General features: G+C 38.1%; 1 protein-coding gene across 1 annotated transcript in view; it reads right to left on the reverse strand.

Moving 5' to 3' along the window:
• Positions 1-17216, reverse strand: part of LOC107745876 (cell adhesion molecule 2-like) — an 84362-nt gene extending 67146 nt beyond the window's left edge. Inside the window, exon 1 of the mRNA XM_016559903.1 lies at positions 17179-17216. Coding sequence (XP_016415389.1) covers positions 17179-17215 — 37 coding nt within the window. The 5' untranslated portion in view covers position 17216. The remainder of the gene's footprint in view (positions 1-17178) is intronic.
• Positions 17217-17663: the final 447 nt, after the last annotated feature.

Here is a 17663-nt window from a genome sequence, read left to right on the forward strand (position 1 = left end):
GCTAATGCTTCATCTCGTGGCAGTAGGGGATCACCGTGTGGGCTTCCCAAAAGCGCCAGGCACTGCTGCGTTCTCCTGAAGGTGACATTGGGATCTGTCTCATTCAAGGCCCACATGCTATGGAAGTGTTGTACTGACCGCGGCGTCGACTGCCTCCTTCATTATTCCAGAACAACATGAACACATGAGGTGTGAGGTGTGCTAGAAACTGACATGGAGTGTGAATGTTAAATAGTGATGCTGGCTGACAAATCAAGCGATTAGACTAAAAGGAAGAAGAAACAAATCAAGAGAAAGGTCAGAACAGTAGTAATTGTTTTTCCATCCAATGGCAGCAGGGGGAGTGTTAAGAAAAAAACAGTACATTTTTGCAATTCCACAGGTGCCGTTTTTATGGTTGTTCAACAACTTTTCGCTGTGGTGGGAAATTCAATAATTTCAATGTGAATCCCAACCCGATCTCACAAGCAAACCGTACACATTTTAAAAGGTAGCTAATTAGTACAAATTCGTACAATTTGCGAGAAATTGTATGTATTTTATGAGGTGGCTAATTCGTAGGAATTTATATGAAGGACCACGCCTGACCCCGCCCCTAAACCTACCCCTCACAGAAATCATACAAGTGAGGTCATACAAATTCATACGAATTAGCCACCTCGTAAAATACATACAAATTAGAGCCCTGCACAGGCCTCAAATATAGGCCCTAGCCCGAGATGCTCAGACCCTAGCCCGGCCCTTGTCCAACAGCTCATCAGAATTCTTGGCCCGAGCCCATCTTTTTTTTCCCTTCTCCCAAAACAGCTTACTACTGTTTCAGCTATTAAAATAGGTTGGTATGTAATGGCAAAGTGATTATATTTCGTTTAGTTTTTGTATTAAGTTTTAAATTTAGAAAAACGTTTGGACCATTTTTTTGTTCATTCGTTCAAAAAATTTAAGTTTTAGTTTTTTTTAAAATAACGACGAAGCAGCCAGCGGCAGATAGTAAGCTTATCATAGCCTATGTTTGATCAGTTTAGCCTTCTCAAATCATCACGAACTGCCTAAAATAAAATCTATAGATGTTAAACAGTTCAAGCATATCACAATGCTAGTTTAAATGTTTAACCTATATAAATGTGCGCTGTTAGCCGTACATCCAAGTGTTTGTGCGGAGAGGAGCTAAAGCGCGCTTTGCAAGACATGGAGGCGCCGGTGCGATCACTTGCATTGGAAACAACTTAAAATACGCAGTGGTGGAAGTAACAAATTACAACTACTCACGTTACTGTAATTAAGTCGTTTTTTTCGGGTACTTGTACTTTTTTGAGTATATTTTTAAAGCTGTACTTTTACTTGTACTTAAAGGCACAATATGTAATTTTCGCCGATGGAGGGCGCGTATTTTAAAGCTGTACTTTTACTTGTACTTGAAGGCACAATATGTAATTTTCGCCGATGGAGGGCGCGTATTCAAAATAAACAAAGCGGTAAAGGCATAGTTTGATGACGCCGTGACTGAGTGTGGAGTCATGGGAGTTGTCGTCTTCATCCCCACAGCCGATGCAATCCGACGAGACTCGGGCAGAAATTATGTTCATGGATGAGCTAATGATTTATTAACGTAGTAGAATGAAGCAGGGTGAGACGGAAAGCTGTCGAAGCGAAACAAGGCTGCTGAACGAGCGTGACACACGGCTCGAAAGCAGCGGAGCTTTTATTATGCCACAGTCGACCGCTTCCGCTCCTTCCGGTCGTGCGCATGTGGGGAAAAAAAGCAGTGCTGTTTTATCATACTAGATACAATCGAGGGGTTATGACGTCATTGGCAGGCGACACAATGACACTATGGACACGCTCTGTGTCACTAGTTAAAATTGCTTATTTCTCTGGATTTAAACATTCTTCGAAACATTTGGGATAATGTAAGTACACAAGTCAGCAAAATATATAACACTGTTCTAGTGGTTTTTGGATATTTTAATAAAAAAATGCCTTAAAGGCACTTAAAGGCAGTAAAGTACAAATTAAGCAAAATAATCTACTTTGTTACTTGTAAATCATAGTTCGTTACTGAGTACGCCTACAATTTTAATTGATATTCAAACCTTTAACGGCACTTCAGTAGCCTATAAAGATATCCGATCGTAAACGGACCAATAACAGCCCTGATATCTGAACCGGGAAAAGCCGCATGCGAGGTCTCACATAGGCCTAACTTATACTAATGAACTGCCTGTCCTCTCACTCCGATATTGTTTGTGCGCACTCAGACTGTGGCAATCGCGATCTCTCCGTGCTTTTAAAGTAGATTACTCTTTGCTCCTGGATTAAACTTTGTCAAAAATTATCAACCATTCAGAATAGATCCACGCCTGACCGATGAAAATCCTACTGGAAATTTTATACAACAATATTTAATACAGTAGCCTATGTGTGCTCTGCGCGTATATGGGCACAATAAAAGGAGAGAAGCTAAATGAGCCCGAGTCCGGCCGAGCCCGATCTGTAAAAAAAATAAAAATAAAAAAAAAGGCCAGAGCCTGGCCCGAATGGACTCAGTGGGACCCGACGGGCTTGCAGACCTCTAATACAAATTGGTCGTGAGATAGCATTGGGAATCCACACGAATTGGAATTTCGCAAATCGTTTCGGAATTTTACAAATTTGAAGATGGCAAAAGATTTCCCCATGCAGATTTCGTCACAGGTTCACATTGGTTATGCAGATTCGCTACACTTAACCAACTGATAGCTGCTTGGTTTCATACATCGCTATTGACAATAGACTTTTCTTATCTGTGAAATTTCGCATTAATTTCGCTGATGTGGCTAAAACTTTAGTGAGATTATGGGCCCTATCATACACCCGGCGCAATGTGGCGCCAGGCGCGACGCAAGTGTTTTTTGCTAGTTTCAGCCCAAAGCAGTTATCATTTTCACGTCTGCGCCACGTTGTTTAAATAGCAAATGCATTTGTGCCCATTTTTGCGCTCATGGGCGTGCTAGTCTGAAAATTAGGTGTGTTCAGGCGCATTGTTGGCGCGTTGCTATTTTGAGGCAAATGAAATAGACTGCGCCATTGACCAACTAAAACCTGGTCTAAAGTCAATGGCGCAGTATTTTTTTCTTATTTAAAGAGCGCGTTAGTACACACGTACACTCTGCTTATTACACACACAGGGACGCGGAGCACACAAACATGACAAATATTAAAAATTAAAGGATTACAATGTAAAATATTATTATTATGTAGGCTACATAAATTTAAAATGCCTACATGTCATAATGGATAGTCATTACATGTATCAGAATTGACCTATCGGTAAGCCCCACCCCCCTTTAGTTACTGTTGCGAACTCAGACAAACAAACTGTGTTGCTAACTGTCTTACAATGACAGCTGTTAGTTCGAAAACCTTGTCCCTATATCTTTTTGATACATTTTAGACACAGAAGGACCACCATTCAAGTGGGACTTAAATATGCCAAGGAGGGATATCTAAAATATTTTAAAACAAATATTGTGGGTATTAATTTGGAAGCGAGGGTTTACAGATCACAATGCAAGCGGGAGAAGCCTCATGTTATGTTCGTCACGATTGCAGATAACAACATACCGGATAAACACTGTTCATGTATCGCAGGGTACGATTAAATTAATTTACATTTAACCAGTTTAATATGAAGAGACAGTCAAATTTAGACCTTCGTTTATGTGTTTTTGCCCTATACTGTACAAGACGCGAGAACAGTCCGCTATTTAGGTTTGTATGGACTCACTAACTTTAACGTTAGAGATACCAGAGATACCTTGCTAAAGCACACGATGACATTAACGTTCTGCTTGAGCAGATGAAAATCGTAACTTAATGAGAGTATGACAACCAGAAAATGAATGTTATTGTCTTCATTTGGATTGGGGGTGAATGTTTTGGGACATTTTGCTCTGTTTTGTTTGGGTTTAGGAAATAGAATAAAATAAATTCCATTGCCTATCCTCTCAGGATACCTCGATACAAGTACCCCAGGCACATCGTAAAACCCTCAAAAACGATGCGAGCTTCAGATCTTCCCATGTTTCTCTATGGCGCTGAAACCTACAGATGTCCGAGTTCTGCTCCCCGTGCAACTGTTAGTCGACTGCCATTGGCTCATCTGCGTTCGAGGGGAGGGGCTTACCGATAGGTTAATTAGGCTACCTCGTGCACAAGCAGCTCATTTCCTCTCTGGAGATGCGTTCAGTCTTTGCTCTTGCAAATTCCGCCATGTAAATTGCGAATCCGCCATGGCGCGAGCGCAACTGGCTCTTAAAGGGAAGGGGATGAGACTCTGATTGGTTTATTGCTCGTTATGCCCAAAACACACCCATTACTCATTAAGAGAATAGGGACAACACTTTTAGACTATGCGCCGGGCACGCCGACCGTTTTTTCCGTCGTAAAACTAGCAAAAGTGGATTCGGACATGCCCTAAGTGCACCTGCGCCTTGCACTTTAGACCTTGCGCTTAGATCGTTAAAATAGGGCCCTATAGGTGCATACACAACATTTCACCTTTATTTTTTGAATTTCTTATTCACATTTACGAAATCCATCATTTCAATGCTTTCAAAATTAGAGATCTTTCGGAAAGGGAAGAAAGTTCAAATAAGCACTTTAACCCGATATAACACCATGTTCTTTACCCTAGTTCAAATCTTTTGTAATTACATTTCAAAACAGCCTTTTCCTAAATCCCATATTTCATAATATACACAAAAAGTGTTATTTTGAGACAGGCTGCTGATGTAATACACTTACCCTAACTGAACTACATTCCACACAGAAACTGCGTTTTATCCAACTGTACAATAGTTGAGAAAGAACTTTAAAAGTACTTATAAAAGTCCATAAATCTCAAGTGTTATTATTCATATAGCTCAAACTATAGAGCATGGTGCTAGCCATGTTTGATTCCCAGAAAATGCCTTGAATGCAATGTATGTCACTTTTGGATAAAAATGCTTGCCAAATGCGTGAATGTAAATGTCTTTCCATTTGATTTAAATGCCATCCAATCAATAAACAAATAACTACATTATTAATAAAAAAAGAAAACATGACAGTCTCTGCATTCAGAAAAATATCTAAATACTTGCTGTATTTTTCACTATTACCTTGATGGCTTTAATCTTAGATCTCCTTGAACTGTTTTTATTGTTGCTCTTATGCCATTAAAATAAAGAAAGCCGTTTGTGCACGGGCTGTTAAACACTTGTCCCTGTGAGAGCAGACGCTGCTGTGCTGGTACAGGTGGACGATGGGTCAGCAGCTTACGTTTAACTTTTTAGTCCAAACCACTTAAAACAGATCCCAGATCAGCTATTTGCTCCATTTGGCCCTTTATTACAACAGGGCAGAGCTTCAGCATCAGTTAAATACTGCCTAAAGGGCCTTTTGTGTAGTTGTGGCCTGTAAATGCAGTAAGCTGACCTGAAATCAAATGAGAAAAAAAAAACAAAAAAAAAAAATGCACCATTATATAAAAGCTGTTAAGCGACTAAAAAATAGTCATTTATCAACTAAGTTGGGCCACAATCTTGATTCTGCTCATAATAGATACACCATTTTCGACAAGTAGCGATGCTATTAAATACATTTTCAAAACATTTGGATGGTGTAAATGACTGGGTTCAAAATACAATTCATTGATTCATTGTAATCTCTACACAGAAACTGATGTCTCATTTTTTCCCCCTGGAGTGTTTGTCTAGTCCCTTGTGAAAAAAGAAGTGTGTTTAATTGTAGGGAATATACACTTGTAGTGTTACCTTAAAGGGATAGTTCACCCAAAAATTATTTTGTCATTAATTACTCACCCTCACGTTGATCCAAACCCGTAAGACTGTAAGAACGTAAATTGCGTATGCTGTTTTGTGTCAGCTGCGCCATGCGGATACGTTGTTTTTGTTCAAATCAAAGCATAAACGACGTAAACAGCGTATCCGCGTGGCACAGCTGACACAAAACAGCATACGCAATTTACGTTCAGTGGATACTCTCCAAAATGGCGCTAGGGTAATGCGGCGGAGACAAATTGTTGAATAAAGTCTTTTTGGGGGTTTTTTTGCGTTCAAAAAGTGTTCTCGTAGCTTCGTAAAATTACGGTTGAACCCCTGATGTCACATGGATTATTTTACCGATGTCCTTGCTACATTTCAGGACCTTGATCGTGTAAGGACCCTTGCTGTCTATGGTAGGGTCAGAGAGCTCTCAGATTCCATCAAACATATCTTAATTTGTGTTCCGAAGATGAACGGAAGTCTTACGGGTTTGTAAAAACATGAGGGTGAGTAATTAATGACATAATTTTCATTTTTGGGTGAACTATCCCTTTAAAAGTATTAAAAACATTCAATGTAATATTAATGAAATAATATACACACACACACACACACACACATACACACACACATATATATATAATTGAAACTAACATGTAATTAAGTGTCCTAAAACAGTACATTAAGTATATTTTTAAAGTATTATAAAGTATGCTAAAGTGTACTTTTTTTTTGAAAGAGCTGCATTTACTGTCAATTATCTGTTCAGTTAAATAACTGATATCCACATTGTTTTTTGTGCCAAATATATATTGCTTTAATGTAGTTAGGTACTTTTTGCTAGCTGTTCAAACAGACTAGATTGACTGCTTGTAGCAACAGTTTTTCCCAACACTGTTCTTATTAAATCAACTTGAAGACTCAAGTCGACATATCTCATAAACACTTGTGCTTACTGTAGGTTTAGCAGGAGGCAGCAATGAATGAATGAATGAATGAAACACACATCCAGAAAAGCTTTTTTTCTGTTTCAGCTGAGTGCACCACATAATGGAAATCACTCGTTGATGAATGACCAGAAAGCAGCCAAGCAAGCCACTGTAGAATACATTGTATGCTTTGGGCACCATCAAAAAAGCTAACAAATAACCACATAGCAGCCAGAGGAACAACCATCTCAATTCATTACACAGCGATAACACCCCCTATCTGGAGTAATGTGTCTGCCTTAGTCTTCAGCATTATAACCAGCAGTAGCATTTGTAGAAATGTTGCACAACAGGATTCAACGACAGCTCAGGGCGAATCTCTCTGCGGCAGCTGCTTTGTGATTCTCAGTAACCCAGAGGAAAACTGTACGGCTCAGAGCTTGCATTTTCATAGCTCATGAGACGTCTCAGTCTTGTCTTATTATGTGAGACTGACAAAGTAAACTATACAAAACTTGGGTTAAAGGAATAGTGCACCTAAAAATGAACATTTACTCACCCTCAGGTCATGCAAGAGGAAGCTATATATGGATTATGGAGTCCCTATTTCGGCCATAAGCAACAGTTTATAAGCTATAAATAGTTAAAATGACTTCATGATAGATTTGTTTCTTGCAAACACTCAGATTTTCACAAGATGTAAACTGATGGACTGATGGAGTCGTGTGCATTACTTGCGGATTACTTATTGTGATGTTTCATCAGCTGTTTGGACTCTCATTCTGACGGCACCCATTCACTGGAGAGGGTCCATTGGTGAGCAAGAGATGTAAAGCTAAATTTCTCCAAATCTGTTTTGATGAAGAAACAAACTAATGAGGGTGAGTAAATTTTTAGCCAATTTTAAAGGTTTTCATCAACCCAAGACCAACTTTCTTACATTTACTTTGCCATACCATAGTGTTTCTCAATGCTTTTGACCCAAAGACCCAAGAGTTCAAGAGAAAATTAAAATAAATATAACAAATTTTAAGGATTTTGAATCCTCTTGGCACAATCCTCCACTTGGAAGTTTCCTAATGTCCCGGTTGAAAACCACTGGAACTTTCAACCCCATGTCCACCAAACTTGGCAAAGTCCTTCAGCTTGTTCTCATGTATTAAACATCTTCTTTTTTAACCGGTTGAACTCAAAATAACTTGTGCTCAGCTACAGGTTGACAACTTTTAGCAGACATTTTTATAATTTACGGTCTTTCTCTGCTGTAAAAATGGACCACAAATACAGATGACTCGTCTTTTGAATCTCAAAGACGCTCTATAAATGCTTAATGCTTCATAACCTTCAAACTTCAAGGCTTTGTAAAACTTTTCGAACTTCTCAGACGTTTCAGACTAGGCTTTGCCAAATCAGCTTTCAAAGTATGTCTTGAAAAACTTTCCAAAATCTTTTAACTCTGTCTCTTAGGAGACATTAAAACAATAGACACAAATGAGACCTACAGTATTATTCACGTATAGTATAAATATGATGTTAAATTATATCCATTTAAATAGATTATTAACAAAGTTTTTTTTATGTTACATTTTACAAAAAACGATGTGTAAAAAAAATAAATAAAATAAAATAAATAAATAAATAAATTTGTTGAGAAATGTTTAAATTTGTACTTTAAAGTATCCATTTGTCCTCAGCATGAATGTGTGTCAATTGTTTATAAAAATAATTCTTTACATGAATTTAGAGAGAAATTCTTTCTGTTTGTGTTTCACGACTGAGGCCTATACAGGCCTAAACTAAAATGATCCTCCTCATGTATCCATTTGCCCTCAGCATAATCTCAAAATGAATGTGTGTAAATTGTTTGTAAAATAATTCTTTACATGAATTTAGAGAGAAATTCTTTCTGTTTGTGTTTCACGATTGAGGCCTATACAGGCCTATACTAAAATGATCCTCCTGTTGGGAACTGTTAAAAATTAGAATTGTATTGAAATATTTATGGCAACAGAAAGCACTGGTATTGTCTCCAGACTAGTAAGATCTTTAATATTACTGTACAATATATAGGGTCACAGCAGGGGTCTAAGACAGATCCATCAATGTATTTCTAGCACATATTTCTCCCAGATCAAAAGACAACCACTGAAAAACAAGTCGGCCAACCAGCTGTTGTTTTTATAAATTTTTTCCTGCGTGCACTTATGATTAGTGCCTTTGGAATGAAAAGCATGCTTATCTGATCAGTTCTCTTTTCACAGTGAGTCTGTGGCTTTAAGCTGGCAGAAGATTAAATGAGAACTAATGCGAGAGGTAATATCATTTTGAATGCTGTGTGATTGGTATGTCTGTCAACCTTTGCTGGGCACGGGAAAATTAAAATTCATTACTTGTGAAAGAGCCCCCATGCTGAGGTAATGAGAGTGAGGATGAATTAGCTTTCATGCAAGGCTTCATTTTGGTATTAATACACGTGCACCTGCACACACACACACATGCAAGACATGATCAAATGGTCTAAATGCACCAAAAACATCCCAAATTATTGGTTGAGAAGTTGCAATGTGATGAAATTACATAACATCTCGTCTTGCAATTGCTACACTTTCTACTTCATATTGCAATACTAGCATGCACATGTTTTCGACAGAAACTTTCTTGTTTTGTTTTTTTTAATACCTGGCTATATTTTTCACTTAAAAATTATGTTAGGTGAACCAGAAATGGGATTTCTGAGAATATGAGAATCAAGAAGGTCTGCGTTTCATGTCCAAACCACGGATGTCCCGATACCTTTCACTTAAAAATTACGTTAGGTGAACCAGAAATGGGATTTCTGAGAATATGAGAATCAAGAAGGTCTGCGTTTCATGTCCAAACCACGGATGTCCCGATACCATTTTTGATGAGTGATGTTACAATTCTCAATTTGGATCCTGCAGCCGGGAGTGCAAAAAGAGTATGCAACATATGCAGCACATAGGGATGATGCACAAAAAGGTCACGTTTTAATTATTATTATTTTTTTTTACCAAACTTTGTATAAAGATGATTCTCAACTATGTTATAACAGAATATCATATTTCCATAAGAGTGTCACTAAATTAATATCAGACATATTTGAAGACCAAGCAGAGGGAGTGGTCATAGTGAAACATCCAAACATTTAGTATCTCTGAAAAGCCCTGAATGTGCTCTGTACAGGACATCTAGACTTAAAACTGTGGCATGTATAGTCTCAGAGAAATACACCAAAATATAATGTCCTCATATGAGGTCACAGGGTCTCAGGAGGTTAAATGCATATAGAGCTAACAAAAGTCAAATTTTTACCTGTGCTGTGCTGAAAATCCTTTACCTAATTTGGTGTTCTTTGTCTTTAAAAAACTGCGTGTAAAACTCTCATTATACTATATTATCACCAAATCTTAGATTCAAACTTTTTGCAAACTTGTTTTCTTTGAATTAGCATAGGTTTTGTATTTCTTTTTAGGACTGATTGATTATAGGTCTCATTGATCAGAACTTATGCAGCTCAGTTTTTGAGTGAAAAATGCATTATTTGTGGATAATTTTGTCAATGTTCTCCCAAAATGAGGTGCATAAACTCAGATCAATGAGGCCTATATGATCAGTCAATTCCAAAAAAAAAAAATACAATATTTGGTAATAATATATTAATATTATTACCAAATAACAATTATACTCTTTTTTTTTTTTTTTTGTAGTCCAGTCATTTTTAACTGGGAACACCACAAGTGCAACAAGGTGGGGGAAAAATACAAAAAAGTACAAAAGTATCTTTTGTTCATATGCATTTATATCTTGACTCAATGCCTGTCGCTCATTAACACAGTAGAGGGCTCAATTTAATGATGTTGCTGAATTTGGTTCTGCAGAAAACACTACAGAAATTAGAGAAAATGTGTGTTTTTGGTCAGCTTCATCTATACAGATGTAATAAGAATTTAATAACTAAAAAATAAAGTGGAGCATGTTGAGAAATATGAGGGATGAAGGTTGGCACGCTCTAATGAATCTCTAATTTATTTTTTAAATTGTGTTTTAGGTTATTTTTAGGCTTTATAAGACGTAAATATGAGCATAAAAATAGTAATTTCTGTTTCCGCCCTTTTGCATTTTATCTGTTGCACTCTTGGGTATCATTACATTTTTGTAATTTTTTTTGTATCAATTTGGTACGGAAATACCGATACTTTTGGCATTCAGAGTCCGAATGTCCGCTGAGGAAGAAAAAGAGAACATAGAAACTACAGGGACATAGACGACCAAGTTGACAACCTAATTTTTAATCACTGAACATACAGCTACATCACATACTTTAATTAATTGGCTGACCACGAAAGTAACCATGGCCTACTTGCTAAGATGTTTGGGGAGTAAGTCTTATAGTGTGGGCTGAAGATGAATATATTTAATTAGGACTGGAGGCCCTTTTGTTGTGGCGGTCTACAATGGGATCGAAGGGTCTAGTCATATCCTTGGAGAGGAAGAGCTGGTGTAATTTTTCAGGCCACCCTTTCACGTACAACGGCAAATTCTTAGTTAAATTGGAAAGCACATGCAGAGCGAACGCTGAGCTGCCGGTTTCTCTGGGGACGCTCCGGTTTCAAGTCTCCAGCTTTTCTAGAGGAAGACAGATGCATTAGGGGCTCATTAAAACCTCGCTGTGCCTTTTGCTTCCTACAAAGCAGCCTCATGTTCATTAACAACTCAGGAAGAGGTCTGAACAATGCAGAATGACACTTATCCTGACTTCAATGGAGCTTAAAAGCTGATAGATAGAGAGGAGGTAGAAGTTCTTCAGATATGATGCGGTGACCCAACATAGTACCTTAATTATTTAATGTCACCAAAATATCCATACATTTTGGACCCATATTTTATATGATGATGGCACTCCATATTCCACAGTTTGAGGACCACTATAACATTCTACAACCTCAAGGCTATTTATATCTAAGTACATTATGTCCCATGGGATATTCATGTGTGTCTTACATAAATATAATGGATTCTTGGTATGAACTCACATGAAGGCACTTCAAAGCGTTGGATACTAGAACACAATTATGAAAAAAATACTCTTCACATATAATCTCATGGTGTCCTTCTGTTTGCCATCTTTCTCATTACGATAGCCTTTTGAAATTCAATTTAGAAAATCCATAGGTAATTATCATAAGAGCGGAGACTGGATTACTGTTGCCTATGATTACTGTAGAGTGAATCAATCCCTGTTACTGAATTTGTCAAAAATAGGCATAAATCTTTACATGTTTAGAAACAGGACCCACATGTTCAAAATGATAAAGCAATCATGTTTTCTCTGCTCTGACATACATTTTATCACTTGTGTTGCTTCGCCATAATAATGTAGGATAGACAGGATGTTATGTGCACAATTTTCCATGTGACTGAAAAACTGCAGTTCCTAAAGCAAGCCACAAAAGCCTGATGCATTGCGATTATTCCAGTGTGAAATAGATAACTGGTTTACTAAAAATCAACAGCTGCAAATTTAAAGGGAAAGTGTATTTCACCAAAATAAATGGCTGAACTCTCAAAGTTGGTTGCTTTTTTGGATGCTTTGTCCATGTTTACTGTGAATGTGAATATCCATACATCAGTATGAATAGCCATTGTATGGAAATACTATTAAAAATTAATGGAATGGAAAGAAATAGAAGTATGTTTTTAAATGTTAACGTATTGTTACACAGCGACTGTGCTACCACATTAGCAGATGCCATTCATTAATATCTAGCAGCATCTAACTTGTGTCCTGAGAAAGAGCGAGTAGAATGTTTCCATTGTCGCCATTTTGAGTGCTATATTGCTCTTTCTATTCATAGCTAAGCGTGGCAGAGAGAAGGTGAGTTAGTGTTGACTGCATCAGGAGGTAGCGGCTAAAGAATAACCAGGAACTGCTCAGAATTCTGTTTGCTCATGCACAAATAGCCTGAAACTGGCTGGCTGGACGAATCCTGCTGCAATTACTGCTGAGCAACAATAGAAGTGTGACGTAGCCCATCCGCACAAACACACACACACACACACACACACACACACATACACGCCCCTTTTAATGGTAGGGCCATGTGCTATCCTTCCCACTAAATTATCGCCATGGGGTGCGAGGGAACAGACAGGAGAACAGAAAATGGATTTCCCCTCTCTAGGTTTAAAAGCCTTAAAGTGCTTTTCTCTTCCCTTACAGAGAAAGAGTGACACACCAAAATACATCTAGAGCAGAGAATAGCTCGGAACGCTAATGGAAAAGTTTAAAACCCTTCAGCAGTATGATATTGCAAAGACAGTCAGGCGCTATTGGGGTTAAACCTACAGCTCCTTTACCTGGATCATTTGAAATATGCAAGAAAACCAAACGTCTGACATAAAAAACCGCAGCTCAATCTCATATGTCCCTTTTTGAAGTCAACATAAAACCAAAATGGCCCTATTTATTTTCATGCTCTTATTGTGCATGATTCATCAGTGCATGTTACTTGACATAAGAAAGGTCTTTGTAATCTGTAAACAACATATTTGCTCCATTTGTAATATAACTTCTCTCGTTGGTTTACATCACCTAGAACAAGGGTGTACAATCTTTCTCCTAAAGCAGGGGTGTTCAGCCCCACTTCTATAGGCCCACTAGAAAATCAAGGGATTCAGGATTATTAAAAACTATCATGCTAAGTCCTAACATGCCTACTTCCCTATGCGAAGAACAGTATGGCAAAAGTGTAAGAATTTGTAGTACTCAAAAAAACTGTAGGCGAAAAGTACCCAGATGACTTACTGTACTACTTCCGCCAAGATTCTGGAGAGTGCATTCAATGGACACTTTACTATCCCATGAGGCCACAGGAGAGGAGTTGTGACTAGTAATAAAGCGATGCAACTAACGTCAAGTCTGGATTTCATTCATACTCCACATATGCATGCTATATCACATACTTGTTTAACGGTCGGTATAAGTAAGTAAGTTCTTCACCAAATGTAGCACCTAATACTCTAGATGTGGTGTGTCACTTAGTATGTGATTTCGGACGAAAAAAATGCATACTTCCCTACTATATTTAAAAAAAAACAATATGAGGCATGTAGTATGTATGAATTCGGTAACACTTTAGAATAAGGAACACATATTCACTATTAACTAAGGGTTTTCCCTCAATAAAGTCCTAATTTGTCGCTTATTAATAGTTAGTAACTGAGTTGTTAAGTTTAGATATTGGGTCGGGTTAAGAGATCTAGAACATGGTCATGCAGAATAAAGCATTTATATGTGCTTTATAAGTACTAATAAACAGCCAATATGCTTTTAATATGCATGCATATTAATAATAATAAGCAACTAGTTAATAAGTGAACCTTAAAATAAAGTGTTACCCCGAATTCATAGTATTCAAAAAATAGTATGCGAAAAGTGGTTGACCTACTTTTTCCGACCGGATTCTGAAGTGCACATTTGATAGACACTTTACAATCCCATGAGGCCATGGGAGAGGATTTATGAATGGCAGGCAGGTCATGTGACAGTAACAACACGGCGGATGTAGTATGTCCAAATTTCATTCATACTACGTTGGCCATCCATCACCTGCAGAGTTTAGATCCAACCCTAATTAAACACACCTGAACCAGCTAATCAAGGACTTCAGGGAGCTGTTTCATAAAAGACGGTAAGAAAATCAGGGATTAAAGTCCAAAACCTGACTTGAAATAACCTAACAAATCAATCGGGACTAAAGCGGTTCCATAAACGACAAATTAAGTTCACGCAATCTCACTAATTTGATCCAGGTTCAGTGCACGCTTGTTCCTAAGCAGCCCTTAATGTCGATCATGGATCAAATCGATCCACCATGGCAAACAGCAAATATACACTCACTGGCCACTTTATTAGGTACACCTTGCTAGTACCGGGTTGGACCCCCTTTTGCCTTCAAAACTGCCTTAATTCTTCGTGGCATAGATTCAACAAGGTGTTGGTGCTGTTTAATGCATTTGAGATGTTGTGTTTTCCCCAGTGCATAACGGACATGTCACAGTTATATTCTTCATCTGGAAATGTTAGAAATTCATGCATGTCCATTTTGCTGTCAGGAGTGTCAGGAGCTTACGCGAGTGAACGAGCGCTGCTGCACACATGCGCACTAAACTCTGCAGGAAGGAGACCCTCCAGGAGCAGGACTGAGCACCCCGACCTAAGTTAAATGCATTGATATGAGCCAAACAGGTACAAAAATAATGTTAACCAATAGCTATATAGCTATTTAGTCACTGTAGGTATTTTGTAGGTACTATAACAAAGTCTTTAAAAAACCTTGCCACGTGCTAATTCAGTAATTTAGTGCTTGTTAATGTGAAAAGGTTATGGCAATATTAATAAATAACAATGCATTTGTAAAACCATTGCTAGTAGATGTTCCTTGGTCAACATAACCATCGATAGCCATCGCATCACTCTGTAATTGCATACAGTTGAATTCGCATCACCAACAGTCTCAATCTCCCATGTCGCCTCAAATTGCCAAATCTCACCAAAAATGAATGACTTCTGGTTGCCTTGTCGCAGCAAATCAGTGTCAGTGTGAATCCCACTTTACACCCGAGCAGTCATCCAGGTGCTTCTTTTGCCACTGCTATGCTGACAACAATCTCAAAATGCCAAGGATCTCTGTATGCCACTCTGACATATCAAACTGGACGTTCACCCACAACCCTGAGCTCCTCTACCTCCAAGCTAAGACTTCCCTGATGAGTTCCCTCATCCAACCTCTCACGGTCTCAAATCTCAGCTGAAGGTCAAGGCGCTGTCATCCTAGATCACCAGCTGTCCTTTGTAGACTACGACAACTGCCTGGGCCTCGTGCCATTCCATTTCAAGGAAAATATTGCCTTTCCTCGACTCCCTCTAAACTCAGCTCCTCATTTAGACCAGTGTCATTTCATTGCAAGACTATCGCAACTCAGTCTTTGCCTACCAGCAAATCGTGCATGTTGCAGCTTCACTCTCTACAGGTAATTCAGGTAATCCTGATTTACCTTAAACATTAAACCTGAGTATCTGAGAGTTAGAGTAATCTTTAGAGACTCATCTGTGGGAACTCTATAGTAGTATTCTGCCTATGCATTGCTTTAGCACCAACTTGATAAAAAGTTAAATGTAACTGCAATTGCTTTTTGTTACCGGTCCATGCATTGGATTCGAATATATGAGTTACTTACTGTAGGTCTGGGCCTCAATTTGTCTAGACATAGTCTGATATTGACATCAACTCTAATTTGCTATGAACTTCATGTAAATGTTTTAGTTTTTAAAGATTATGAATGCTACAAAGTTCTTTTCATGCTACAGAGACTTAATTGTCTTGTTTTAGTGCCCAATTCACTAATCAGATTACGAAAATGAGTTTTGTTTTAGATTTTTAAAGATTATGAATGCTACAAAGTTCTTTTAATGCTTCAAAGACTTAATTGCCTTGTTTTAGTGCCCAATTCACTAATCAAATTATGAAAATCAGGTATCATCTCAAGCGTACCATGAAATTAAAGCTTAGTGCAATTTTAGATGCTAGGCTGTGGATGATACAGCGGACTACCTCAATCTGGAAAACTTTACCAAACCTGTATAGCGATCTAGACAACCGAATCGGTCTTTTAAAAAAGTGCATTTGACCTTCACAGTTGGATATATGCTCTTCTCCATCATTGGATGAATAACTGCTGCCATGATCAATAGAAAATGTATGCAAACTCTCTTTTAAATGAAATTCCATTTTGCTGCCTACTTTCTGTGGGTAGTAATAGCACAACGTTAATTGCTTTAGGCAAACAGCACTGAGTTTTGTGAATAAGGTGCTTTCTATAATAAGCATAATTCACAGGCATTTATTGAAAGGAGGCGTGTTTGCACTGAATGAAATTACAATAACTTAATTTAAATACACTGCAGCATTATTACGGTGCATTTAGCACCTGGTTAAACCGGATTGTGGGTGGTTTGTGAATAAGACGCAGGATTATAGGCTGAAATACCACATGCAAAACTGGCCATCTGTTTAGAGAATTTAACCCTGTCCCACATACCCATGACAAAACGCTTCCACCCGAGCTGTACAATGCATCCGCAGTGGTGACCATAACCTGTGCAAAATCCAACAACTACATCTTTCTCCTAACCGTGTAGCACAAGTTTGCTGTAAACCCAGGAAGCATGTAGAGCGGATTCGGCTCATAATGGGTATTCCTAGGGCCAATTTATCAAAGGTTCCAGGTTTGCTTTCTCACAGGCAGAGGCTATGTAAATGCATCTATGGGAGATAAGAGGAGGCCGAACGGCACATTGTTTATTGGGAGTTGTGTTGAACATTAATCATCCAGCTGCAAAGACAAAGAAGATAACTCACCTTTCACTTTGTTTTTCGTTGCCGCCTCTGAGAGCATAAAATGGAGAAGAGAGATGGAGGAACAGGGATGAAGAGGAAAAGGAAAGATAGAGAGAGAGAGAGAGAAACAGAGTGATTAAACAAGCCTCAAAGCATGAAATTCTCTGCATATAGTCCTCAATTCTTCCATTAATAAAGTAACAATTTAACTAAAAAAGAAAGTTTTGCCATCAGTGACGCCATCAACCCATGTGAACTTCTTTCTTTATTGTGGAACACAAAAGGAGAAAGACTTTTCCATGCAATTACAATAAATGGAGGCTGAGGCTTTCAAGCTTCAAGACAGAATGTAAAAGCACCATAAAGTATCAAAAAAAGTAGTCAATATGACTTAGGTACTAAATTACAAGTACTGTATACACTAAATGACTAAAGTAGATTTTACTCAAAATTTCAACTTCATGAGTCATGTTCATAAGAGTTCATGAGAGAAGCAGTGTTCTCCA

Source organism: Sinocyclocheilus rhinocerous, unplaced genomic scaffold (genome assembly GCF_001515625.1).
Source record: "Sinocyclocheilus rhinocerous isolate Xijiao unplaced genomic scaffold, SAMN03320098_v1.1 scaffold3636, whole genome shotgun sequence".
NCBI classification, from domain to species: Eukaryota; Metazoa; Chordata; class Actinopteri; order Cypriniformes; family Cyprinidae; genus Sinocyclocheilus; species Sinocyclocheilus rhinocerous.